Source organism: Pseudorasbora parva, chromosome 2 (assembly GCF_024679245.1).
Source record: "Pseudorasbora parva isolate DD20220531a chromosome 2, ASM2467924v1, whole genome shotgun sequence".
NCBI classification, from domain to species: Eukaryota; Metazoa; Chordata; class Actinopteri; order Cypriniformes; family Gobionidae; genus Pseudorasbora; species Pseudorasbora parva.
Genome location: NC_090173.1, coordinates 29,833,778 through 29,860,411, shown reverse-complemented (window position 1 = coordinate 29,860,411; position 26,634 = coordinate 29,833,778). Strand labels below are relative to the sequence as shown.

The 26,634-nt window shown below is 38.8% G+C and overlaps 3 protein-coding genes across 9 annotated transcripts in view; 2 read left to right on the top strand and 1 right to left on the bottom strand.

The window, feature by feature from the left end:
* The window catches only part of si:ch211-76l23.4 (uncharacterized), a 34,680-nt gene that overhangs the window by 5,827 nt on the left and 2,219 nt on the right, over nt 1–26,634 (top strand). Inside the window, exon 1 of one of the 3 annotated variants that reach the window (XM_067415034.1) lies at nt 4,737–5,366. The exons of 1 other annotated variant lie outside the window; for it this stretch is intronic. In XM_067415034.1, the coding sequence (XP_067271135.1) occupies nt 5,307–5,366 (60 nt within the window). In that variant the 5' untranslated portion in view covers nt 4,737–5,306. Of the gene's footprint in view, nt 1–4,736; nt 5,367–25,137; nt 25,232–26,634 lie in introns of those variants that run through there. One more of the 3 variants, XM_067415050.1, reaches the window with a different exon arrangement.
* On the top strand, nt 56–3,299 carry c2h16orf89 (chromosome 2 C16orf89 homolog). Of its 2 annotated transcripts, XM_067415013.1 has the most exons (8): nt 57–541; nt 980–1,132; nt 1,215–1,365; nt 1,441–1,558; nt 2,502–2,664; nt 2,752–2,856; nt 2,975–3,052; nt 3,163–3,299. In XM_067415013.1, exons 1-8 carry the CDS (start codon nt 373–375, stop codon nt 3,264–3,266), a joined length of 1,041 nt encoding a protein of 346 aa, XP_067271114.1. In that variant the 5' UTR covers nt 57–372; the 3' UTR covers nt 3,267–3,299. The 2 variants fall into 2 exon arrangements, with proteins under 2 accessions (XP_067271106.1, XP_067271114.1); XM_067415005.1 differs by having other exon boundaries at nt 56–541; nt 2,975–3,263.
* On the bottom strand, nt 3,275–26,192 carry ift70 (intraflagellar transport 70). 4 transcript variants are annotated; one of them, XM_067414957.1, is made up of 20 exons: nt 25,924–26,188; nt 25,691–25,756; nt 25,327–25,536; nt 24,505–24,561; nt 15,177–15,312; nt 14,791–14,895; nt 14,585–14,713; nt 14,224–14,273; nt 8,722–8,874; nt 8,564–8,629; nt 8,214–8,267; nt 8,050–8,115; nt 7,839–7,915; nt 7,475–7,685; nt 7,044–7,091; nt 6,827–6,898; nt 6,583–6,686; nt 4,652–4,730; nt 4,315–4,444; nt 3,275–4,028 (listed from the first exon to the last, which is right to left on the bottom strand). In XM_067414957.1, the coding sequence occupies exons 1-20, from the start codon at nt 25,975–25,977 to the stop codon at nt 3,892–3,894; spliced, it is 2,004 nt and encodes a 667-aa protein (XP_067271058.1). In that variant the 5' UTR covers nt 25,978–26,188; the 3' UTR covers nt 3,275–3,891. The 4 variants fall into 4 exon arrangements, with proteins under 4 accessions (XP_067271058.1, XP_067271078.1, XP_067271072.1 ...); XM_067414963.1 differs by having other exon boundaries at nt 3,891–4,028; nt 8,062–8,115; nt 25,924–26,192; XM_067414977.1 differs by lacking the exon at nt 7,044–7,091 and having other exon boundaries at nt 8,062–8,115; nt 25,924–26,189.

The following is a 26,634-nucleotide window of genomic DNA, read 5'->3' as shown; positions in this document are numbered from 1 at the left end:
GTTTTAGCCTACTGCAATATTATAAACTACTAAAATGTAACCAATATTTGCGGCTTGCAATTAAGCTATTGCTATTTCAGATTTTCAGTTTTTGTCAATAGAGAAAGGTGCTATTTAGATGTAGCTACCTGGAAATGACGAAACTGAGGAGAAAATGTAATTTTTTCAGCTAAGGCAATAATATTCAAACTATGTGGCACGGGCACCCCAGGGGTTTAGGCAGCCCTAAATCTCTCAGCGGACTGAGCCACGTGATAGGTTTGCTTGGTCAAACAGCCTTTGGAATAAGAAAAAAAGGAGAAGAGAGCTACTGGCTAGACAACTCGTCCATTAACGATTTCAGTTTGTTTTTCTATTCTTAAAGTTCCTAAAATGTGGTTTAATTTCCTTGTATTTACCTTTCTCTCGTTTAGAATAGATTTATCAAACCAGGATGTGATTGATAATATAATTATAAGTTTATCCAAGGGAATCACATACTTTGATATTCAGGGAAGAAACATCAACCTGGACGGTGTTGTTGGATACATAATACTTCAAGGTAACGTTAAGATGTTAATGTGTGTTTTATCACTTTATTTAACTTACTCGGTCGAGTGCCATAATGCAACTTCTTCTTTTTTTAAGTTTACAATGCGCAGAACAAAAATCTCGATAGGTTATCCCATTGTTTCCCTTTCATGTAGCCTATACCTTTTCAAGAGTTTTATTTTAATTAATCGATTTAGTTGACACTGGCCTCTGTTGTGAAATCAGATGAACAGTTCATTTTACATGGCATTTCTGTCAGTATTTTGAGTCTGAGGTCTCCTCATGCAGTCAATGTTGTCTTTTGGCGCCTCTTGCGCTAGTAGGCTATAGCCTACGCATAATTTATCTTAAATAATTTTTAAACAAAACACAAAAGTTTTTTATGGTTATATTTGTGATATGTAAATCCAGGAAAAGCGATAACGACAGTTTTACTTATATAATTCAGCGCAGCTGCGGGAGGCAACACGAACTTGGCCGCATTCTGATTTTCTTAGTCTCTCTCAGCGCGCAGCTGCCATTTCTATGCTGAAGAGACTGAACAAGAGCCTTTCTACTGCCGTCAACGCTCTTCAGGAGACAGACCCCAATTATTTCAAAGGTAATACTCTGTGAAAGGAAACACTATTTAAAATACAGTCTAATAGTGACATGGAAAACCTGTACTGTTTTTTCCTAAACAGAGTTTGAGCCTATTTTGGACAGCTCCTTTTGGTCTCTGCCTGCAGAATGGAGCTCCACAGACCCCTCGCTGGTTTATTCCTCAGTGAGGTCTATGGAGTGCTATGATGAGCACCTGAGTGACAAGTGCATGACTCTCCTTCTAGGAACATGGTAAGACGACTATAGAATAAAAATATAATGAAAAAGTGATACAAATCAGTCAATACGCTGTTATTTTATTGAAAGGAAAGACAATGGAACCCCATGTATTGTGACCAAGTCCTGTAGGGACACAATGACCCAGTTTGGATGTCCCCACTATTCCCTGTCCCACCAGCTACTGTACTTCATGATAGGAACAATGGTAACCACTCTATTAATCGTTATTGTAGTATAAGCAAATTACCTTTTGTTAAAGGGATAGTTTACCCAAAATTAAAATATTTTATTACTTACTTTTTTGAGTTTCTTTCTTCTGTTGAATGCAAAGTATATTTGAAAGAATGTTGGCTATCAAACATTTGATGGTCCCCACTGACTTCCATATAGGAAAAAGAAAATAAGTAAATGGGGATCATATTACAAACATTCTTTAAAATATTTTCTTTTGTGTAGGGTTAGTAAGTGATAACAAAATTTAAATTTTTGAACAATTAAAATAACCCCATGATTTACTCACCCTCAAGCCATCCACTTAGGTGTATATGACATTCATCTTCAGACGAATACAGTCAGTTATATAATCAACTATCCTGGCTTTTCCAAGCTTTATAATGGCAGTGAATGGTAGCTGATGCGTGGGAAAATAAAAATATCCATATTTAAAACTTTATAAAGTAAAATATCTAGCTTCTTGCAGACCGCCTTCTTTCTGACGAAAAAAGCCTAAGCGTAAGCATTTTGAACTGCGAGAGGCGTTACACTTTTTGCCTAAGTTGAATACGGAAGCTAGATATTTAATTTGAGCTTAAAAATGCCCAAATCAATCCGCTTCAGAAGGCCTTCATTAACCCTCCTGGAGCCATGTGGATTACTTTTATAATGGATAGATGTGCTTTTTTAGCTTAAAAATTGGGGCTGCCATTGACTGCCTTTATAAGGCTTTGAAGAGTCATAACATTTTTTTATATATATAACTCCAGCTGTATTTGTCTGAAAGAAGAATATATACACCTAGGAGGGTGAGTAAATCATGGGGTAATTTTCATTTTTTGGAACTATCCCTTTAAGAACAGAGAAAGTACAACACATTCTGGTGTACTCTGAAGTAAATCTGTGTACCTTCAGTCTGACACTTGTGTCCTCAGAAAGGGTGCTCCAGAATACTCAAGGGGGACCTAAGATTGTCTCGTGTCAACATAACTGTGGAACATTATAAGAGAATCTTCTGCTCCAACATGATGAAAAGCAACCAGGACATTTTCAAGAATGGTCTAACTGGCCAAATGCAGGACATCTTTATAGAAAACAGTTAGTAAATGCTATATAGTGAACAAATGAATGGAGGAAAATCTTATAACATCCACTTTATTGTATTTTGTTTTATTTCTTTTACAGTTCTTTTATGTGGTTTAGTGGGATTCTCAGACTTCTATAAACTGGATTGGTTACAGTCTATTTTAACATGGCAAGACCACGAAGTTGGTTGTTTCGGCAAAGAAGGTGAGTTAAATCATCTTAAATATACATTTAAAAATCTCATCCTAATGAATGTAAAATAATCCTTAAGTCATAGAGTTGTAAATGACCTTTTTTGTCTAATATCCCCCTCCTCCCTCAGAGGACATCTCCCAGATCTTTGAGGAATTTTTGGATGCACCCCACAAACGGGTGAAAAGAAGGGAAAAAACACTGACAGGTTTTTATTTGCTCTTAACAATGCAGTTGTTAATAAAAATAAAGAATTACTTAATTAACGTCACGCAATTATACTGTCTGAAACTAATGCGTATACGTTTCTTTTCATAGATGGCTGCTCAAGTCATATGACAGGAGTTGCAGTGAGCACATTAGGAGGTTTTCTCAACTATTACCTTTCAGAGCAGGACATAACGAAGAGACCCTTAATTTAAGGGCCATGCTTAATGAAATAATGATCACAGAACTCGATTTCCTTCTTTATCAGGCTTTAGATGAATTTGGTATGTATCCTTTCTTCTATGATCACTTCTCTGTGAATGTGTGATAGATATCGTGTTCCAAACAACACGATGCAAAGGGCAAATAACCAGGAAAACAGGGTTTGGTAATAAATTACAGGAAAATATCTTTAAATAAAATCAAATAAACAAAATGTATATTGTATCTACTATGATAGATGTTTTTATTCTGATGAAAAATAACCAGACTGTACAAATTGAATGCCTCCATTGATAATGCATTGAGCATAAAAGGTTAAATAGAGGCATAATTTTAATATGAACAGCGCTTAGTTTAAATGAAAACAAAAGACCTTTTTTATTTTCTCTTTCATGTTTGGAGGGAGTGAACCCCTGTGGGCTCATTATTACAGAGAATGCATGCTTAAAAATGCATGTTTGACTTTAGTCCAGAAACAGCATGATCTCTCCAAAGCTGCTTAGAAAGTAGCCATGAGATTTATTATTAGTCAAACCACCATCCATCCATGCCAGTGAGAAAATTGTGGTCTTTGATGAATAATTACCCAATATCTTGTTCTAATATAGATATATTAGCCTACTCATTCCATCCTGTGACTTCATAGAAGAGAGCTTTTATCAGGCGTGATTCATATGTGACGGTGTTCTTGCCAATGTGAATGCGGTCCTCCTCCAGAGGCTGCTCTATGATGGCAGGCACATCTTTGCCGTACACTAGAGGGGAGGGTTAAAAAAAAGTAATTAGTCCCATGGAGAATCTCAGGATTGAAAATTAATTAGCGTCTCAGCTTTCAAAAAACAGCATTTCATCCCTACTGAATTAAACAATCAAAACAACAGTGAACTCATAATCACTGGATTAGATATTAATACTTTCCGTATTACAGGAGGATTATAGCTTTGCATTGACACAGTCATGCTACAATTGAAACATGATACACCACCTGTTTCAGAGGTACTATCTGTGGGATCATACCATTTCTTTAGAGGAAATACTTACATTCACAGTGCTCAAGGAACTGAATGCACTCTTGGACCACTGAATCCCTGAGCATTATCATGTGTTTTGCCATGTTTTCCAGTAGTGAGAGAAAACATCTCTTAGCATAGAACCACGTGTCTGTTCCAAGCTAAAAACACATGACATTATTGTCAAGCCAAGAGAAGACACTGTTTATGCAGCTGGATATTTGTGAATACACAAAAATAGCATGTTGTGGATGGTAACTAAGAAATACAGCAAGTAAGGCATATGTTGAAAGTTATTAAAAGTTAATGTACTGTTTAAACACACTGAAAATGTCTTATTAAAAAGAATAAAATAAAATATTAATTACCTTTTTGTTGTATGGCTCAAGACTCTTTATGACACGAGAAATACCAAAGTCATAGTTCCCTTTAGCACAGTACAAAGTCCTGTAAGAAATGTAATGTAATAAGTAGGGCTGCACGATTAATCGAAATCGAACCGCAATCAAGATTTGGGTAATGTGTGATCATGAAAGCTTAACGGCTGCGATTTTAATTAATTAAATAAATGCCCAGTGTGATAGCGAAGAGCGGCTCTGAGATCAGGAGTAAACGCTGCTCCGTCTGAAAGACTGCGAGTTTGAGTCGCGTTTGAAAAAGCAACAGGAGTCAAACATCTTCACAAACTAGTAAAGCGTTCATAAACCTGTTCAACAAAAGACAACGTTTAATAACATGTTTTACCTCAATAACATGTTTAATAAAATGTTCTGAGGGAGGATTTTTAAGCCGGGAATTTTTACTGCGCTGAGTCAAAGTACTCTCAGAAGTGCTATTCCGCCATACGTTAAAGTTCTCATTTTTAATCCGGTTAGAAACATGCCACGTTTTTTTTTTTTGTCACCATACTTTATCGTTCAACTATTTGTGTAACTGTATTTAAATATGGAAAACGTGGTCGCTTCTAACTTGATCTCTGTTTGGTACCATAGTGAATGAACTGGGCTTAGTGGGCTAAGCTAAATGCTATCAGATCGTCACCGCGCCTCAGAGAGATTAAGTGAACGCACTCCAACGAGAGAGGTATGTATCAACTCATCTTAGTTAAGGGAATAACATAGGTTAATATGAAAAAGAGGTGAAGTATCCATTGAATACATTTTAAAACTTAATAAACTTAAAAATAATATATTTATAGGACAATACATGTTTTTCTTCAATGGAGTTTTTTCCCCCAGAGTAGATGAACAAGAGGTTAATATTTCATATTAAAGACAGACTTTAAGAAATTGATATCACAGATAGACAACACAGATTTTACAGATAATATAATACAAAATATACAGATACAGTACAGGCCAAAAGTTTGGACACATTACTATTTTTGAAATCCAGTCTATCACATGATAGATTTTATTAAGCAGTTTCCAACTTTGAAAATTAATCCTCATATGAGAATGATTTCTGAAGTATCATGTGACACTGAAGACTGGAGTAACGATCCTGAAAATTCAGCTTTGCATCACAGAAATAAATGATCATTTAAAGTGATTTATAATAAATTGAAAACCAATTATTTTAAATTGTAATAATATATCACAACATTACATTTTTTTCTGTATTTTTGATCAAATAAATGCAGGCTTGATGAGCAGAAGAAACATCTTTCAAAAACATTACAAATAGTAATGTGTCCAAACTTTTGGCCTGTACTGTTTTTAGTCATAGGGTGTCTGCATACTAATAGGTAACCCAGCATTTTTTCCCCCTGTAAAATATTACAACAACAACAATAATAATAATAATAATAATAATAATAATAATTAGTATTAATATATTGTTATATTTATTCTGACATACTCTATTTTTAATTTTTAATTATGAAAATGTTATTGTAATGGTAATTTCTTATTTTTTAAATATTTTTTAGCAGTAATAAATCATAATAATTATTATTAGACATATACAATATATATATATATATATATATATATATATATATATATATATATATATATATATATATATATATATATATATATATATATATATATATATATATATATATATATATATATATATATATATTTATAGATACTGACCCCAAACTTTACCGTAGCGGAATTTACACAGGCTGCTCTCATAATGTCATCTTGAGTAATAATGATATTTCAGATGTGTTATTTGTATATTTCAGAAAGCAAATGTAAAGTGAAAACATTATCTGTTCATACTCTATTAGATACAATATGTTATTATGGGTTGATATAACACAATTATGTAAAAATATTGTACATACCCGATTACAAGGTTTACAATACACAGATGAAATACTTTTTTGTCTGGCTCTTCATAAGAGATCTGCTCTTCTTCTTTCTCTATCTTCCTCATCAGTTCCTCTGCCTGTACACACACAGAGGCAGACCAGATGGGTAAAAAAACAACAACAAACAAAACAAAACACAGACACAGAGAAAATTGATGACACAAGCCTGCTCCATTTGGTGTCAATATGTATATTTAAATAAGATTAAAATGTTTACCTCTTCATTTTGGCTGGTCATGATGTATGACACGCACAGATTAGCAAGAACAATCGCACTAACGTTAAGTATCTGCAGAACAAAATGTGACAATCATTTGCAAGGATTCTAATAACAGGCACACTTTCAAAAAAAAAAAAAAAATATTATGAAACTTCATGCTGCAAACTCCATGCAGTCACACAGCAAGACTCCCAAGAGTCACAGATTATTTTACCGAGGGTTTTGTTTTGCAGGGACACTCTTGAATGTTACACTGTTCCAGCTAGTAAGCACAGGAGCAAAGAACATGTTTTCATTTGAAATGTTTAGATTTGTTATATAATTGTCAAAGTAATAAAAGTACTTTGACATAGAAATGTGACCCACCATGACAGGAAATAAATAAATCCGTGAATCAATAAAGATAAACTACATCTCTTTAGATCCTTTCTGAATTTAGTGTTATTATCTTATTTAAATGCATATTAAAAGCATCTCTATCCCACTGTTAACTTTATTCGTACTAAACTACTTATGTAAAATACTTTCTAAATTTCTATGGTACTTCAGAGTGCAGGCTTTTGGGGATTGATTCAGTTTTATTCCTTGAGTTACTATTCTTATTTTCATCTAAAAGAAAAGCACACTCAGCAATATTATACTTACATTCTCATAATGCTTCTTAACGATGGGCTCATAGAAACCAATGGCTTCTTTATATTTGTTATCTTGCATGAAGAGCACATGAGCAACATTAAGTTTCCAAGTATCATGCTCATTGCAGAACTCCAGTGACTTGTGGAAGATCTTTTCCACCATGCTGTAGTTCTCACGGTTCCAGTAGATTTTGGCCTGTGCCATTAGCACAGGAATGTACCTTTAAAAAAAGGACATTTTACATGAATTTACATAAATTAAACAGGGAACAGAATTTTAAGAATGAAGCTTTAGTAATCTCTTCTTTCCCTTTGGATAAAATACATCTGTTGAATGCATAAATGTACTAAATGTAAATTAATCTTACATTTACCTCTCAAGAACCTCGTCATAGTCTTGGACATATTTTTTTAAGGATTCGTCATCCCGATTGTGCCTGGCTTCCTGCACCTTAGAGGAAAGAGATTTTAATTTCTCAATTTTAATTAAGCTTTTTAGAGTCAGAAACACAGATTTAATGGTTATATTTCACACAAGCGGTCATAAATGCTGTGAATTCAAAAAGGCAAATGCCAAGCTGTAACCTGTTTTGTAACCTTGCGTAGTTGCTCAGTCAGTTTTCCAGCAATTTCCTCAAATTTTCGGAAAGCCTACATTACATACAAAGTTAAAATATAAGTATATATATTTTTTAAAGGCTCACTTAGGTACTTGCCAAAAGAGAAAAAATATGCAATAGATCACTTACTTCCTCAGGTGCTGTCTGACATGTGATCATGGCATCCAAGAATTCATAAAGGTACTATATAAGGAGAACAACAACAAAAAAAGAGCCCTATAGTCTTGATGCAAGTTTGGACCAATATGTCAATATGAATGATGCAACTCTGTAATTATCACCTGGTGTGTTATTACTTGCAAATGCCTTATGGCCAGAGGAATCAATATGGATGTTATTACTGGAACGACTATTTGGGCTAATAAAAAGTAGAGACTTGTTTCTACATGATTGCATTTTCTAATACCAAAATTGCTAACTGTGCACATACTACAAAGCTGATGGGAAATAAAATTGCTACAAAATAATTTCTGCTTTACCGGTGTGAGAAACTTGTAAGTGAGATGAGCATTTTCAGCCAAAACATCTGCGGCGAGGTCAAAGTACTATAGGCAAAAAAAGAAAAAATATAATACAGTTTCTTTAAAGCTGAGACACTGAACATTTTCCTCAACAATCATCAATGAAGAACACTCACCTCAAATTTACAGTAAAGCAATAATAAATTGCCAAAAGTGACAGGAGGGAACGGGTTTTGCTGAAGGAGAAAAGCAAGTTTCTCAAAACCCTCTGTGGGCTTGGTGTCCATGTTCATTAGGGCCTGGTTGTGAAGAGTGACTGGATCAAGCTCCTAAATGTAAAAAAGAGATACTTACAATTGACATAATTATAATTTCTATGGCTGATAGACTTTAAACAATCAGAATGCAGACCAGCTAAATGTATTTCTTACAAATAGAAAGAGACAATTGACATAAATGACCTTTAAACTGTCAAATGTATTAATGTTAAACCACCACAGTGACATTCTGGTTCACTAGAGGGCAGCATATGTTCGCTTGTGCATTTCTCAAAAAAAAAAAAGAAGATATGCATAAAGTAAGGACTTTAGCAGGTATAAATACTTATCTATTAACTAACAGTGAAATTGCACTGTAATATTGTTAGTTTGAAAAATAGTTATATTATTTTTTCTTTTAAGGAAATAGCATAAACCTGTGAATATTACTTTGCAGAATTATTTTTAAAATCTGGTGCATTGCATTCCTTGCACCATTCCTAGCTACAGATGCTACAGATGCAGTGTTTAAAAATACCTATCCTGTGGGAAGAAACAGTGCATTTAATGAGTGCTTATGTAAGATGGATCACAGTTTGGAGTTTAGACTCATTAACTTTTAAGTGCCAGCACAAACTAGCACAAAAAACATGTCCCTGCAGCCCACCATCATTCCAGTCAGCAGGTGTGGGCTTACCAGCTCTCACAATACAAACCCCCTGCAGAAAAGGATTAAACCTGCACATGAATCACAAAAACAGCACATCCCCGGAGCATAACAGGAGACAATCTTCTAAGTATTTGGGAGAATTTAAACTAACAAAATTGACTTGTGCTTTTCCATTAAAACTGACTTTGGCCTTTTCTTTCTTCTGAAATGGGTGACACATGGTCTGTCAATATAGGATAAAAGTTCTGCATGACTGCATGTGAATTGGCATGCCTATGACATTGATTCATAAGAAGCTATCCTGCAAGAGTGAGCACGCTCAGATCAAACAGCATAACTAATGAAGAAAATATTCTCTTGACAGGCCTCTCATCTTATCTGGCAGCCTTTGTTTTCCGCATTGCTACAGAAACAAGATACATTATAAAGAGCTAAATCACCTGAAAATGTACTGGAATAAAATAGTAATGCGCTATCAATACATTAACAGGTGGTCAGATTACAATCGGACAGCACTTGCATACATTTAAAGTCGAGTGTAAATCAGATTGTGAGGTGGTGGTTAGAGATTTCAGGTGACGAAGTATAAATGTCACAAGGTGTAAATGCAAATGCATTTTGATTAAAGCAATATAATGATCACATTGATTAAGTCATCTATAATGAGGTTGTGCTAAAATAATAACTCTCCATCACTTTGATGGACTAGGTTGTACATTTTCTGTCATGCTCTATTTTTATCTTTAAAGATAAAAGTCTTTAAAGTGCTTTTGTGGCTTCTTCTCTTTTTATTCTGCTTGCAAAATATGAATAAATCAACAGATACTGAGGTCTTGCAATCTGCTCGTCCAATTTAATGAACAATATCCCATTAATTATTTCACTTGACTTCACTTAAGAGTCTCTCCCCAAACCTGCTCACATCTCCCTTATGGTCTGCTTTTGCGGGAACACTTTAAAATATTTTTCTCCTTTATCTTCTGATCTAATCCCAATAAGCATCCTTAACTTTTAAGTAGGACAACATAATACGCCATATACTTTATGAAAAAAAAATGAAAAAACATTTTGAATGATTACTGTAATCATTACTGTTTTAAAGTCTGCAAATGTCAGAAAACATACGGTAAATGTTCGGGTGGGCGATATACTGGTAGACATGATTAACCAGTAGAAATGTGTCAACCGGTAGAGATTTAGGACTATAGTCTCTATTGCGGCTATGGTCATGAAAGCTTATCGTTTGCATTTGTTTGTAAGCATTGTGATTTAAAAACCATTGAAGTGCAATTAGCATTGAAAGTGAAGTTATTTCAGTGTATGCGTGCACTGTCGTGCATGAGAACTGATTCTTTTTGCCGCCTAATTGTAGCCTAGAAATCTAGACGGACCCTAGCGGCAGCAAATCTAATCTGACGCGAGTGTAGTCTAGCAATTCTCAATACACTTCTCAGCTGTAAAAACCAAACTATGGTCAGACTAGGCATGTGCCGATATCAATTTTTTATGTTGCGATTAATTGCTGAAGTTTTATAACGATATACATTATTATCACGATATTGAAATAAGTTGCAAAAAAAAGTGTTGACATAGCATAACAGCTTTAAGAACTATTTTTGTAAGAACAAAAATATCTGAATGTTTAAATACAATAATGCACCAAAAATATATACAGCTCTGGGAAAAAATTAAGAGACCCCTCATTGAGAAATCATTGAGAAAACAATGTTAAGTGGTCTCTTGATTTTTTTCAGAGCTGTAAAAGTACAATTTTCAAACAGATTAAAGTGCAAAATAATTAGGCTATAAAGAACAACAGGTAACAAATTACAATAAGGTCTCATTATTTAATGCATTAACTAAGATTGAGCAATAGCTACATTTGTTACAGAAAGTATAATGTTTTTGTTAATGTTAGTTAAGAAATACTGATCATTGTTAGTTTTATCTTAGGTCCATTAAAAAAGTTATTTTGATTTTAATGTTATTAAACAGTAACTAAGAAATTAACATTACTTAGAATGATTAATTCTTTATAAGTATTTTTCATTGTCAGTTTGGTAATAATGAATTAACATGATAACTAATGAAGTCGTATGTCTCAAAGTTTTACTTAACAATAACAAATAATTAGAACAGTTCTAATTATTAGAGCATGTTGTAGTCCAAGTTTGAGAATAAATAGCCTATTAAGTGTTTAAGTATTAAGTATTTGGTGCTGTGATGAACAACATTGAGATTATAAAAACTACACCCGTTTTTTGTTTGTTTGCGGGTTTCCGGGGTAACCGCGGCATTCTGCAGTTTATCAGCGTCCTCTGCTGTCAGAGAGCGGCACTCATTCATGTGCTTCTCATTTACACCTGAGCACTTCCCTTTGACGCAGAATAGCGGCGTTGAGCATTTATACGGTTGATGGGCAAAGTATTCTTGAGTGCATTATAAAAAAATTATTAATTGTTAATAAATTATAATTTACGATATTTTAAAGTGCCCACGATAACAATATCGTGCATATTCATTATCGTGATAAATCGCACACATGAAAATCGAAAAATCGGAAAATGTCTAGGTCAGACCAATCAAATCGTGTATAGAGTCGGTGGGCGAGCCTAACATAATAATGGCAGAGTTGCACGCTACTTGTAAACAAAGAAGCTGGTTTTGGTCAGCTTTGGTCACGACTCTGGAAGCTTTTCTTTCAGAAAAGAACAAAGAATGACACTGAAATCATTCTTAAGAAGGGAAGATGTGTTCGGAGTTTTGCTGACCGGATATGGCGAAAATGTAATCTGTCAACCAGATCTGCTTCACCTTCGTTGCTCTGGTTGGTGTAGCGCTATCCTATCGCGTGCAGAGGGAGATTGAAAGACAACCGTTTATCCCGCCCCTCGGATTGAGCCGTCTATGGTGAGTTTCCAGACCAAACATCTTGATGTGGGTCTGGCTTGTCAGGCTAGCCTAATTGAGCTTGATCGGTTAAATACACATAGATACCTGTGTCAAAGTGACCATATCTTTTTGAGTAAACTTTCATTATATCTTAGAATGTATATTGGATTTGTGCAGTATGTCTTAAAGTCACAGCATCCAAATTTACCTGCTGTCTTTATTAATGCAAACCAAATCACTGATCTTGACTTGACTTTAATAAGAATAAATGTGTGTTTAATTTACACAGTAAAGACTATGCATTTTTATTTATTTATATTTACATTGGATTACTTTGATTTAATTTTATGTAGTATTTCTAGTACTTGATGTTTTTCAGGTAGGTCTATTAATTTGTCTTTGTTCTATTGTAGTTTGTTTTCTTTGCTCTTTCTTTATCAGTGTAATTGTCTTCAGTAGGTCCCGTGTCCACCAAAGCATTAGGCGCTCTGCTGAAAATGCCTTGCTGTGATCACTTGAGAGCGTTTTTGGCAGTGCAACATTGTTTTTTCAGTTGAAACTCTTTGATTGTTATCATATGGAATATCCACAGAAGTTTTACTAGTACATTTCAGAGGCAGTTTGTTTCTGTATTGATTCTATGTAAAAATGTCAATACAATGTAATGTATTTGCTCTGGCTCTTGTTTTAAATTATTTTGTTCAGTTATTATGCTTGTTGTCATCTGTGGACGTTGTACGAGCAGAATGTGGCAGTTGGTTGGTGTTGAATTTGTGCTGCCCCACCTCCACTGTGGGTAAAAAGTGACGGTGATGAGCGATTCTGCGAAGTGACGGTGATGAGCGAAGTGACGGTGGTTCTGCGTTTTACTAAAAGCTAACATTCTTTAACTCTCGGCAACTGGTAAAAGTGCAGAGCGCTCAGTGCTTGAGCGTGAAATAGATGTGCAGCGCCTCATGGTGTTCTTAAAAGGTGGCAGTCCCATTGAAAATAATTGGTAAAATACAATTTGAAAAAAAATGAAAAGAATTATGAAATTTTTATGGCATGAACATTTTTGATATCATAACCTTATTTAAAGCAAAAATAACAATATCGTATGGAAGCTTGTTTCCTCTACACACAAAAAAAAGGCAATGGCGACTTTCTATCTTAGAATTCTGACTTTTTTCTCAGAATTGCATGACATAAGTTACAGTTGCAGGTTATAAAGTTAGAATTGCTTGATATAAAGTTGCAATTGCAAGTTTATATATCGCTGACTTTACAACACGCAATTTTGAGTAATAGACAGAATTGTGAGATATAAACTTACAGTTGCAACTTTTTATCACGCAATTCTGACTTTATAACTCGCAGTTGTGACATAATATCACAGAATTCTGACATTATAACTCGCAATTCTGATATTATATCATGTAATTTTGACTTTATAACTTGCAATTGCGAATTTATATCTCGCAATTCTGAGAAAACATTTATTTAAGAGATTCAATTTTTTAAATTCTGAATATAGAGATAAAAAGTCGCAGCTATATTTTAAAATGTTTTATTTTATGGTAAAAACAAGCTTCCATAATACTGTGATATATATTGTTATTTTGAAATAGAATTACTCGTATTGTGATTTTGGTCATATCACCCATCTCTGGGTAAATGCAACCTCTGAAGCAATATGTAATTGCCGTTTTCCTACGAATGGATATGTGTAAACAGACACATTTGAATGCAATTCTCCTCAACAATATTCAGAAACTATCCGGATACAAAAAATGCATGTGAATGTGTCAAGGGGGCAAATTGTTACAAAAATTATTTTTGTTTAAAATTATTATTGCAAAAAGGTGACATTTTAGTACCTCTTCTGATCTGGGGGGCATGTCAGTAAGTGCTTCTTGTGCTGCAGCATCTGCAAAAAATTTTAGAGATAAGAGGCCAGTATGACTGGATTCACTGAAGTTCAATAATAGTAATTGCTAAAGTAAGCAGTCAAAACAGAGCATCACCCCATACTTATTTGTGCACAAAGCCACTGAGCAAAACACTCCTGCAGAACTCATGCTTAATGCAAATGTCACTAGAAATCCTGGGAGGCCATAGATTATTCTAATAGATTTGTGATTTATTGAATGCTATGAATAAATAAAGTGCACATCAAAAAGTATATGATAGGAAGCCACCTAAGTGAAACATCAGGTCGGATGGTTTATCTATACTTACAGTTCTTCAGCTGGTATTCAATAGCTGCTTTCAGATTAAAGGCTTCAATCAAAGCGGTTTCGTGCAGGACGAGGGTGTTCCCGACACTTCTCACATCAATGCCTTCTGTTGTCATTCCAATACTGAGTTCTACAGACATAGTAGACTTCACTGAAACTGTTTAACATCACAGCCACACATCTTAGAAAATGTTCTGTTACACATACCTGGATGCTCTCTGATTCCACGTTCAATAATTTCTGCAATATATTTGAGTGCTGAAGCGTACTGCTTTAAACTGTAGTAACAGAGTGCTATATTGTATGCCAGATCTGTAACAGAAAAAAACAATCAGACATAGCTAGTTTTAGAAAACATCCAAGTGTCAAAAGGTCTCCATACCACATTCATTTCCATAAAAATCAAAATTACTACTTTTACGCAGTGTGGTCAACCAGTCAACGTTATGTTTTGTTACTCTTGGCAAACAATTACTGGGAAAGACCAGTTTGTGTGTTTGTCTGTTTTGTCTATTAAGCACTAGCATGTAGACACCACAAACACACACAGTTATAATTCAATGAAAACCGGTGCTAAAGAAGCTCATGCTCACCTGGCTGGTAGCCCAGTACATTCATGGAGGACATAAACTTTTTGCAAGCCTCTTCATACTCGCCCTCCTTATAAAGCAAACACCCGAGGTCCACATCGTAGTCTGGATCATCCTGAGGCAACTGCTCAACCAAAGACTGGAGAAGCAAAACCAAAATATTCCAACAAAATAAACGTTGTTCATGTGGTCAAACAGTGATTCATTTTCCACATGTATACTGTGGTCTCTTAAAGGGATAGTTCACTTATATTATATAAAATATATATAATTAAAAAAAATACAAAATATCTGTCATCATTTATTTGCCTTCATGCCTTTCCAAGCCTGTATTAATGTATTTCTTCTTCTCAAAATAATAATAATAATAATAATAATAATAATGCTTTAAAAAAAAAATAATAATAATATTTTTTAAGAACTGCACTTAAAAACGTCTCAGGTTACGTATGTAACCCTAGTTCCCTGAGGGAACGAGACGCTGCGTCGAAACGCTGTGAGAACGCCTCTGCGTTAATGCGTCGTGAAGCGCCTGTAGAACCATTCCATCGGAAAAAAGATCGATCGTCGGCGTGATGACGTCATCGACCGGAAGCTATAAAGCGTCCGTGAAAACAAACAGGAACTAACTTCTGATAAAGCCTGAAGTAAGTGATCACGGACACGCCGGGGAGTATGCCAGGTCTAATTCATAGAACCTGACGAAGGTAAACGGAGACGACCATCTGGCCGCGTTGCAGATATCGTGGAGGGAAGCCCCCGACAAGAGTGCTTTTGAAGCAGCCATACCCCTGGTTGAGTGCGCCCGGACAGCCAGTGGAGACGGCTGCCCGGCCGCTTCATAAGCAAGTGAGATGGCCTCGACCACCCACTTGCTCATCCTCTGCTTGGATACTGGAGCCCCCTTCAGGGTTCGTACACCTTTTCAAAGGTCAAATTCAAGCACTTTTCAAGCACTTTCAAGGTCAATTTTAATTATTTTTCCAGCACCTAACACCACTGTAAATTACATACCAATACATTGTCAAAATTATTATTTAGTACACTTTATCATCACATTAAAAAGATAATAATGCTATAAACAGCCAAAATCGTGTTTCGTAAAGCAGCAGGATCAGATATTTAACCAAATCACAAGTTTTATTTCTTTTAAATGTATCACTGTCTAAGTAGATTTTGCTTACTATCTAACCTGCCTTTGGGGTAATTGTAAAAACAATTACCCTAAACAAAATCACTCGACGGGTACACTTAACTTTCAATTCATTTATTGAACATTTTAAAAATGAAAACATTCGTCTTTGAGGTAGACAGTCAATCACATGTACCTCATTGACCTTTTCTATTTTTAATTAAAAAAAATTGTGTGTGTATGTCTATTAAAAGTCTAGGCAATCAAGTATTTCTTCTGAAGAGATCACTTTATATGATCAGTAAAGAGCAGCAGGTGATCTTTTGTCTTTTTGTAGTTTGAATAACTGCTGCCCCTTTAAGACCTGACGCGAGTGTGGAATCAAAACACTGTTCCTGTTACTCATTCTTCTGAATCGTTTACGGCTGTATTTAGGTTAATACACACCCAGATGAACAGTGTAACATTTTTTGTGTGTATTTGACCATTTATTAGCTGGGAAAAGGAGCTATTTTTTATTTTATTTACTTGTATGTCAGAGGTCGGCTTTATAACGGTATGTGCCCACTTCAGATATGAGCGCAAAATCTGCAGGAATTTGTAGAATTATGTATCTAATCCCGTGCTAAATTCAGACCGATCGAAAAATACATCAATATTTTTGACAGCACTAAGTTACTTGCAGGGGCAAAGCCATCTTTTCAGAAGTGAGTGGGACAGAATTTTTTTTTTTTTTTTTGGACCAATATAATTTATTGCATCTCTTGCTTTTAATTGGGCAAGATATCAAATACATTGCTGAACAATAACCACTAATTAATATCTATAATATTATTCTCCTATTTTTTGTGCCAATTTTATAATTGGTTTATATACTAGCCTACAAACACTTGTGCATTAACACTCCATAGATTTTATTTAATGTAAAAATATATATATATATTCTAATGTAAACCAGCTGTTCTCTGTGTGAATATATAGTAAAGTGTGATTTATTCCTGTGATCAAAGCTGAATTTATCATCATTACTCCAGTCTTCAGTGTCTCATGATCCTTCACTAATCATTCTCAGATGAGGGTCTGATGATCAACACACATTTATGATTATTATCAGTTGTGCTGCTCATGGTGATGCTTAATTTTTGATGAAACCATCTAAACATTTGTGGTAAAATTAAAAAAGAGAGAAATTAATACTTTTGTTGATCAGACATGCATTAAATTGATCACAAGTGATATTTTTAATATTACAAAAGATGATAATTTTTAATGAATGCAAATAAATGCTATCCTTTGAACTTTCTATTCATTAAAGAAACCTGAAAAATAACATGTAGGCTATCATGGTTTCCACAACATTTTTAAGCAGCACAACTGTTTTCAACACAGATAATAATCATAAATGTTTCTTGATTATTAAATCCTGATATGAGAATGATTAGTGAAGGATCATGTCACACTGAAGACTGGAGTAATGATAAATTCAGCTTTGATCACAGGAATAAATTACTATATATTCACATAGGAAAAAAGCTGTTTTAATTTGTAATAATATTTCAAAATAATACTGTTTGAACTATTTTTGATTACATAAATGCAGCCTTGGTGAGCAGAAGATACTAAACATTAAAAGCTGCATTATTCATATGATAGCCTATACTTTATTGTCATCAATAGCCTACATTGAGATGGCTTGAAAAACACACATAAAGCATATATATTGTCGCAATCGTCTGATTGTCGTCGTCACGTTTCATCATCATAACGATTGTTTTCCTTCAGCTGCAGCTCCAGCGTGACTGGATATTACGAATCCGCTTTTGGACTTTCCGTGAGACAGCGCCTCCTCATATTTAGATACGAATAAAATGACAGCAGGTCATGCATAGATTATTTTTTGTCTCTGAATTTAAATCTTGATGTATTCACATTGGTTTCTATGTATACACTTGCCCGTGACCTCAAGAAGCGCCAGATTAAAGAAAGCTGTTTTTAGCGTCCCTGTTAAAGGGTTACTTCAGCGATTAGCATATGGCTTTGTATCAGTAGAAACCCTGGAGAATATTCAAATTATTGTGCTTTCCCCTCTCATATCTACCTGAGACGAGAGATTTATGCATTTTATTTCTGGAAAAATTCCTCCTATGATGCAAAATGACGGTTTTTGCATCATAGGAGGAATGTTTGCCCAGAGGCTAAAGACTACAGCCAGCAGAGGGAGCCATTTCCGCATGTTTTGAATCCGCGCATGGGGGATGGGAGATTACACTCAGCTGGCAGGGAGAGCTCAGCTTGCAGACAGGATCATTTAAACGGAGCTATGGTGAGCAATGTAAGTCTTTTAACTTCTCAAATTCATTTCTATGAAAGTTAAGCTTGCAAAGGCATGAACTGAAACGCGCCAGACTGAACTCGCGTTGTGAATGTATGTAGTCGCGATTACCTCAGCTCTCAGTTAGTGCTCAGTGCTGTGAGACTCGCGCGGTGACTCACTCATTATGTTGAACAGACACGTTCAGTTTTTAATAGTAGTGTCTCTAACTCAGTTGCAGTAATGAAGTTGTCGGCATTGGGAATGGCCTCACAGGGCAGCGAAGCATTCTGGGAATTGTAGTCTTTCATCCCCATGGGACAAAAATTCATTTTCTGTCTTTTCTCAGTCTAGAAGACACCAAATTCAAAAATAATTTCACATTTCTACTGCATTGATGACCCAGTTTAAATACAGATTCATCTTCCCAGCGCTGAAGTACCCCTTTAACTTGCCCGCCCCCTCGCAGGTAACGCCGGTTCGGATCCCGCTCGGAGCGGGTCGACTAGCATCGGTGAGACCCAGTAAAAGTGCGGGGGACGAAAATACATTTTATTAAAAGTGAGGGGGACACGTCCCCCGCGTAATCTACGCCCATGGTTACTTGTATGATCATCTGACACTATTTTTATGCACTGAGCTAATGTTTGTAGGTTTAAATTTGTGGCTACGTTCACTGCCTATTCCACAAATGAACATGTCATAACGGACATGCTAATCTTACATTATCACATTATACATATACTCTGTCACTAATGCGAATTCCTAGCTAGCAGTTAATAGCGCAAGTTAAACAAATAGGCGCTAATGTGTAGGCTACAGTAACGTTAAACTACTTTAGTTAGCTTACTTGAAAGTCTATGACTTAGCCTACCTTTCATGTGACTCGAAAGAGCAGACTCGCCCATATAGTGAAAAGCTGCATGTATTTTTGCAAACTTTACAGGAGGTACTTCGTGGGGTTTGTGCCAGTTTGATCCAAAATTCGTATTTAGCATCTTTCAGCCAACGTTCAATGAAACGACAACATGGGGGCGGAGTCACACGGAAATAGAGAGGCAGATCGCGAGCACAGCAGGTTTCATTTTAGGTTCTCCAACATTTTATTTCTACATTTAATAAACGAACTATTTAGTCAGATAGGTATTTGTTGTAAAAGAAATAGTTACAATTTCAAGCATTTTTAAGCACCTTATCCAAAATTCAAGCACTTTTCAAACCTTGAAAACACAACATCAAAATTCAAGCACTTTCAAGGATTTCAAGCACCCGTACGAACCCTGCCCCTTCTTAGGGGGTCCGAAACAGACAAATAATTGCTCAGATTTTCTCCACAGGGCAGCTCTGTGGACATATGTATCCAGTGCCCTCACAGGACACAGCAGATTTAACCTTTCCTGGTCTGACGTCTGAAATGGCCAACAGAAAGATGGTTTTTAGAGTGAGGAACTTATCCGAAACCTCCTCCAGAGGTTCGAACGGTGGTCCGGACAAGCCCCTCAGAACAATGGCCAAGTCCCATGCTGGGACCCTCGAGTGCATAGCCGGCCTCAACCTTAAAGTGCCACGAAGGAAGCGTGTAATTAGAGGGTGTCTTCCCAAAGACACTCCACCGAAAGGGACGTGGAAGGCACCCAAGGCCGCCACGTACACCTTTATTGTGGAGGGGGTCAACCCTGCCGAGAACCTTGCCTGCAGGAACTCCAGCACTGTACCAACCGGGCAGTTAACTGGGTCCCACTGGCGTTCTCTGCACCATGCTGAGAAAAGTCTCCATTTCAAAGCGTACAACTTCCTTGTGGACGGAGCTCTGGAGTGTAGGATGGTCTCTACGACCTCGGCCGAGAGACCTTCCTCTATGAGCCTAGCCCCCTCAGAGGCCAGGCCCACAGTTTCCACATCTCCGGGCGTGGGTGCAGGAATCTCCCGCCCGCCTGAGAGAGTAGATCCCTCCTGGTCGGAATCTCCATCGGAGAGCCTTCCAGGAGAGATATCATGTCCGAAAACCATACTCGGGTCGGCCAGTTCGGAGCCACTAGAAGTACCTGGGCCCCATCCCGGCGTACCCTCTCCAGAACTCCTGGAAGCAGGACAATCGGGGGGAAGGCGTACAGAGGCAGCCTCGGCCACTCCTGTACCATGGCATCCAGCCCCAGCGGGGCCGGATGGGTCAGAGAAAACCACTGCGGGCAGTGAGAATTCTCCGCCGAAGCAAATAGGTCTATTTCTGCTTTCCCATAAACCTTCCAAAGGAGCTCCACCACCTCTGGGTGGAGTCTCCATTCCCCGGGCCTCGGCCCCTGTCTCGGCAGGCTGTCTGCTTCCTGCTTCAGGGCCCCCGGGATATATACTGCCCTGATTGACAGCAATTTCCCTTGGGCCCACAGGAGGATCCGATGAGCCAATTTGTCCAATGGACGAGACCTCAGACCCCCCTGGTGATTTATATAGGCGACCACGGACGTGTTGTCTGTCCTGACTAGTACGTGGTGGCCCCTGAGGTCGGGCAGGAACTGTTTCAATGCAAGAAACACTGCGAGCATCTCTAGCCGATTTATGTGCCAGTGCCGCTGATGTTCCTGCCATAGACCCTGGGACGAGCGACCACTCATGGTCGCCCCCCAGCCCGTGAGAGAGGCATCTGTCGTTAGCGTTACGCGACGAACATGAGCCCCCAACACGGGACCCTGAGATAAAAACCCCGGGTTTTTCCACATGACCAGAGCACGTAGGCATCGCCGCGTGACTTTGATCGTGCGGAGCGGATTTCCCCTCGGGGAAAACCCTTTTGTTTTGAGCCACCACTGCAGTGGCCTCATGTACAGTAGGCCAAAAGGTATCACGTTGGACGCTGCTGCCATGAGACCTAACAGTTTCTGGAACTGTTTCACAGTGACGGCTCGGCCTAGCTTCTGCTCTTTGACGGCTGCCAGGATCGATGCTATGCGTGTTGGCGATAATTGCGCCCGCATAATTACCGAGTCCCAGTTCACACCTAGAAAAGTGGTTCTCTGAGCCGGAGAAAGCACACTCTTCTTGGCGTTCAGCCTCAACCCCAGCTTCGACATATGGGCGAGAACAGCATCTCGATGCTGAACTGCCATCTGCTCTGTATTCGCTAGAATCAGCCAGTCGTCGATATAGTTCAGAATGCGGATGCCCTGCAGACGCAGCGGCGCCAGAGCTGCATCCACACACTTGGTGAACGTGCGGGGTGACAGTGCTAGACCGAAGGGAAGTACACGATATTGGTATGCCTCTCCCCCGAAGGCAAACCTCAGGAACTTCCTGTGATGTGGAAGGATGGAGACATGAAAATACGCATCTTTGAGGTCTATGGTGACAAACCAATCCTCCGACTTGATCTGCGACACAATCTGTCTGAGTGTAAGCATCTTGAATTTGAGCTTGGCCACCGAGCGATTCAATAGCCGCAGATCTAATATCGGGCGTAAGCCCCCATCCTTCTTCGGCACGATGAAGTAACGGCTGTAAAAGCCAGACTCCCTGCTGGGAGGGGGAACCCTCTCTATAGCCCCTTTTTGCAGGAGTGTCTCTACTTCCTGTGCCATTACCAGAGCCTGCTCCGGGCCCACCTCTGTAGGTAGGACACCGCAGAAAGGAGGTGGCCGACTTCTGAATTGAATGGCGTACCCCTTTTCTATTATCTGCAGGACCCAATGAGATATATTTGATAGACGTTTCCACTCGTCTAGAAAATCTACTAAGGGAACCAGCCTCTCGAGGCTGGCCTCTGGTGTATTTTGAGCAACAAGCACAGTGCCCTGAAGCGGCGGACCGGCAGGGAACAACTGACTTGACTGCTCGGGGGCCCCCCGAAGGGGGTGCGGACCACCCTCGGGTGGCCCGCGGAGACCGACTGCGCCCCGGCATTGCGGCGGGGTTGGCAGCGCGGCCCCCCGAGGGTGCCGTAGGGAAACGGGTACCGTTGGCAGGGGTAAACACCGTTTCCCTACGGGGGGAACCACCCTCAGCGTCCTGACGCTTCTGGCGTCAGGAACGCTTCGACGAGGCCTTCTTGGCGATCAGGACTGTCCGCAGATCAGCCCTGCCCCTTGAAGGCCTCGTCTGAGAGCGCCGCCCCTCGTCCCCGCGCTGAGGGGGAGCTCGGGCAGCGACGCTCTGCTTTTGTTGAGCCCTGTGTGAGGAGCTCGTACTCGGTTTGGGCTGCTTGGTGGTATCAGCAGCAGCCCCAGGGACCTGGACCCGGAGAGGGAGGAACTGCTTGAGCGCCGCAGCTTGCTTTTTCGACTCCTGGAACCTCTCGGTGACAGTGTGGACTGCGTCACCGAAGAGGCCTCCAGGAGAAAGCGGCGCATCAAGCAGGAAGGCTTTCTCCCTCTCCTTGATGTCTGTGGGGTTCAACCATAAATGTCTCTCCGTGGCCACCAATGCTGCCATGGAGCGGCCAACACATCTGGCCGTCTCCTTGGTGGCCCGGAGAGCTAAATCGGCTGACGATCTAAGTTCAGCGACAATATCTCCCCCCACAACATCACTACCATCCAGATCCCTCAGCAGGTCAGCCTGATATGCCTGCACGATAGCCATCGTGTGCAGGCATGCAGCCGCCTGACCCGCTGCCGAGTACGCTTTACCCACCAACGCCGACGTTGTTTTTAAAGGTCTGGTGGGTAAAGTCGGGGCCTTAAGGGACGATGCCGACGAAGGCGAGAGATGGCTCGCAAGCGTCTCTTCGACCTTTGGCATCGCCCCATAACCATACTGTTTCAGCCCGCTGATGTTGCTGTAGACCGAAGTCTGCGGGCTGAAAACTCGATATGATGCCGGTCTCCTCCATGATCTTGCCACCTCGGTGTGCAAGTCATGGAAGAACGGCAGGCCCCGCCGCTGAGGCTCTGAAGCGCGAGATGGCAGGAATCGTTCGTCTAGCTTGCTATGACGCTTTCTTCCTGCCTCAGATCTTTCAGTGGGCCAGTCGATGTTTAATCTGGCCACTGCTCGCGTCAGAACCTCAACTAGCTCCTCACTAGCAGGGGACTGAAGTGGCGAGTCTTCAGTCTCGATGCTTTCAACGTCCACCTCCTCAGAGCTGGACAGATGAAGCACCGGCGACTCTCTCGGGGGGGAAGAAACCGCCATGCGTGCTTCCATGCCCCGAGAAGAGCCGCTGGATGGAGCAGGTGAGGGCAGAGATAAGGCAGCGCCCGTCTCTAACCCCTCTGCAACATCCAATTGTGATCCCCACGACTGCAGCCTTCGCTCCGCCTCGGCGGCAGTGGGACCAGAGCCGCGGGGAACACGAGCCGAGGCACCCTCCTCAAAGAGTGCCCGGCGGGAGCGCAGCGTTCTCAATGGCAATCGCTCACAATGCTCGCAAGCAGCCCCCTCGAGGGCTGCCTGGGCATGCTGCGCTCCCAAGCAGGCTACACAAAGAGAGTGTGTATCCCCGCTCGTGATGTAGCGTGGGCAGGGATGAACACACCTCTTAAAACTGCTTTCACTCGCCATATTTACTCTATCTATTTTATTTTCTCTTTGTTTGTTAATATATACTGCAATATTTAACAAAAGGGTGGAAAATCTCTGATATAGACAGACAAAAACACCAAATAGACAGACAGGTTCACACAGATCGCTTGCTGAAGGCTCAAAAGCTAGTTCCTGTTTGTTTTCACGGACGCTTTATAGCTTCCGGTCGATGACGTCATCACGCCGACGATCGATCTTTTTTCCGATGGAATGGTTCTACAGGCGCTTCACGACGCATTAACGCAGAGGCGTTCTCACAGCGTTTCGACGCAGCTCGAGTTCCCCGAAAGGGAACATTAAACATTTCCATTTTAGAAGGAAAGGGTTTGGAATGGCATGAGGCTGAAAAATTATGGAAGAAAGAAAGATGTTACCTTTGCTCCTGAAAAATCTTCCTCTCCATATTTAATGGCCGCTTGCAGTTTGATCATCTGTTTAGAAATAGGACGAAAAATGATATACATAAATATGGGATACAATGTGACAGGATCTTCACATTAAACAACAAATAACCATTCTTGTATCTGACATTACCGTATAAAAATTTGGGGTCTGTAAGATTTTTTAAAAGGATTCCCTTATGTTTACCATGGCTGCATTTTCATGTCTGTTTTATATTTCAGTATATTTTAAGAAGTTAAATTCCTGTGATGGCAAAGCTAAATGTTGAGCAACCATTATAATATGATGATTTGGTGCTCAAAAAATATGTCTTATTATTATCAATGTTGAAAACAGTTGTTGCTTTTCAGGATTCGTTGATGAATAGAAATTTTTGATCACTGATTTCCATCTTCTTTTTTTTGAAAAAAATAAAATAAAAATCTTACTGACCCCAAACTTTTGAACGGTAGAGTAACACTAGCTGTATAATAATGTAACATGTTTTTGGGTTTCTCCACTGATTGTTATGGCTGCTGAGCTTAAATCACTTTCAGGATCTTCTAACATTTAAAATGTTCAATAAAATCTAGGATACATTGTTTTTCCTCCCCCAGAACTGTGGAGACACATATGCGGAATACTCCTCAAAATAAGGCACCAACAATGAACAAATACCACTTCTTGAGGAGTTGAGATGGATGGTCACATCTATAAATTGTATTGTGCTATCATGTGCTGTTTATCTCAAAAGTGCAAATAAGTTTAAACGTTCTTTGCAGATGTGACAAATTAATATTGTGTGTTCTGTTAACCTTAGTATGAGTAGTTGTGTTGTCCAAGAGAAAAGTAGCCTTCATGGCCTCTGGGAATGCGCACGCTCCATATAATGACTGGGCATAGTAAAGTTTGTAGTCTTCAACCTCTGGGTGAAGTTGTGTCAGCTGTTCATAGCACTCGGCTGCATTAGTGAAGTCCTGCATGTGATAGTAGCAGTAGCCTAGGAGAGACAGAGCAGCCCTGGACTAGACATAAACAGTGAGAGATTGTCAGATAAAAATCTAAATATTGTGGGGGGGGGGGGGGGGGGGGAATAAAAATATAACCTTATTAGCCTGTATGTTGTTTACTGATTGGTTCGATGTAAAGAATGAGTCCAGTTTGACTCCTGTAACTTACTTTAGTATGTTTCTGATGTTCTTTGCTGAGAATATGAATTGCCTCTCCATATCGACCTTCTTTGATCTTATAAAATAAAGAAATAATTATTATTGAAAAGTCAATCATTTAGATAAAACGACAAACGTTTCGCTAAAAGAACAGTATAACCGACAACCGCTAACGTTAAGTTAACAGTGGTAAGTTAACCAAGCTAACGTTAGCCCGTTAGCCTGCTGCAGCTAATAACTCACCATTTTGTACACGGTGGCCGTGTATTCACCGTCTTTGATCGTTGTTAGCGGCATTATCGAGCACAAGTGCTTCGTGTATCTTTATCTCATTAACAAAAACGTCAAAACTAATAAAGTTAAAGATGCAGTCTTCTGTGTTTTTACTAGAGAAACGACGCAACAGTCATGTCGCTTAGCAACCGTTCCAAAACCGGATGTGACATAGGGTGTGGGTGCGTCTCAAACAGCTCCCTAGTTCGGTAGTCACAGGCATAGGTCACAGGGAGTCAGCCCTAGAGATTCACATATATAGTGATTTACGACCTAGGAAGCCATGTACCTAATTGAGACGCAACCACAATCATTATATGATTACTCCAGTGGTTCTATGTCGGTATCTGCAGAAGGTGAAAGACATAACCTACAATAAATTACACTTCTTAACAAAGTATTTTTGTCATAAAATACAGAATTTAAATATGCTGTGAATGTCTTCATTAATTTTATATAGCCTATAAACAGTTATACAGAAACGTATTCTCAAATTTCAGACAGACTATTAAAATAAAAGAGGCCCCTTTATAAATTAAGAAATAAAATAAAAAATAATGTCAGGCTACAAAACAGCTACAAACATACCAAAACGGGCAATACTCATGGCAATACTATTACTTACAACTAGCCTATACAATATTTTATTTGTAATATTTTACATGGACATGGCAATGACAG

Excerpts from the sequence above, each read along its gene's own strand:
- c2h16orf89 (XM_067415005.1), top strand. The coding sequence starts at position 373 with ATGTGGTTTAATTTCCTTGTATTTACCTTTCTCTCGTTTAGAATAGAT. Across the intron at positions 1,366-1,440 it reads ACTCTCCTTCTAGGAACATG|GAAAGACAATGGAACCCCAT; the intron begins GTAAGACGACTA and ends TTTTATTGAAAG. Across the intron at positions 1,559-2,501 it reads ACTTCATGATAGGAACAATG|AAAGGGTGCTCCAGAATACT; the intron begins GTAACCACTCTA and ends TTGTGTCCTCAG.
- ift70 (XM_067414957.1), bottom strand. The coding sequence starts at position 25,977 with ATGCCGCTAACAACGATCAAAGACGGTGAATACACGGCCACCGTGTAC. Across the intron at positions 8,875-14,223 it reads TGCCCCCCAGATCAGAAGAG|GAGCTTGATCCAGTCACTCT; the intron begins GTACTAAAATGT and ends TTTTACATTTAG. Across the intron at positions 6,687-6,826 it reads TGACCAGCCAAAATGAAGAG|GCAGAGGAACTGATGAGGAA; the intron begins GTAAACATTTTA and ends GTGTGTGTACAG.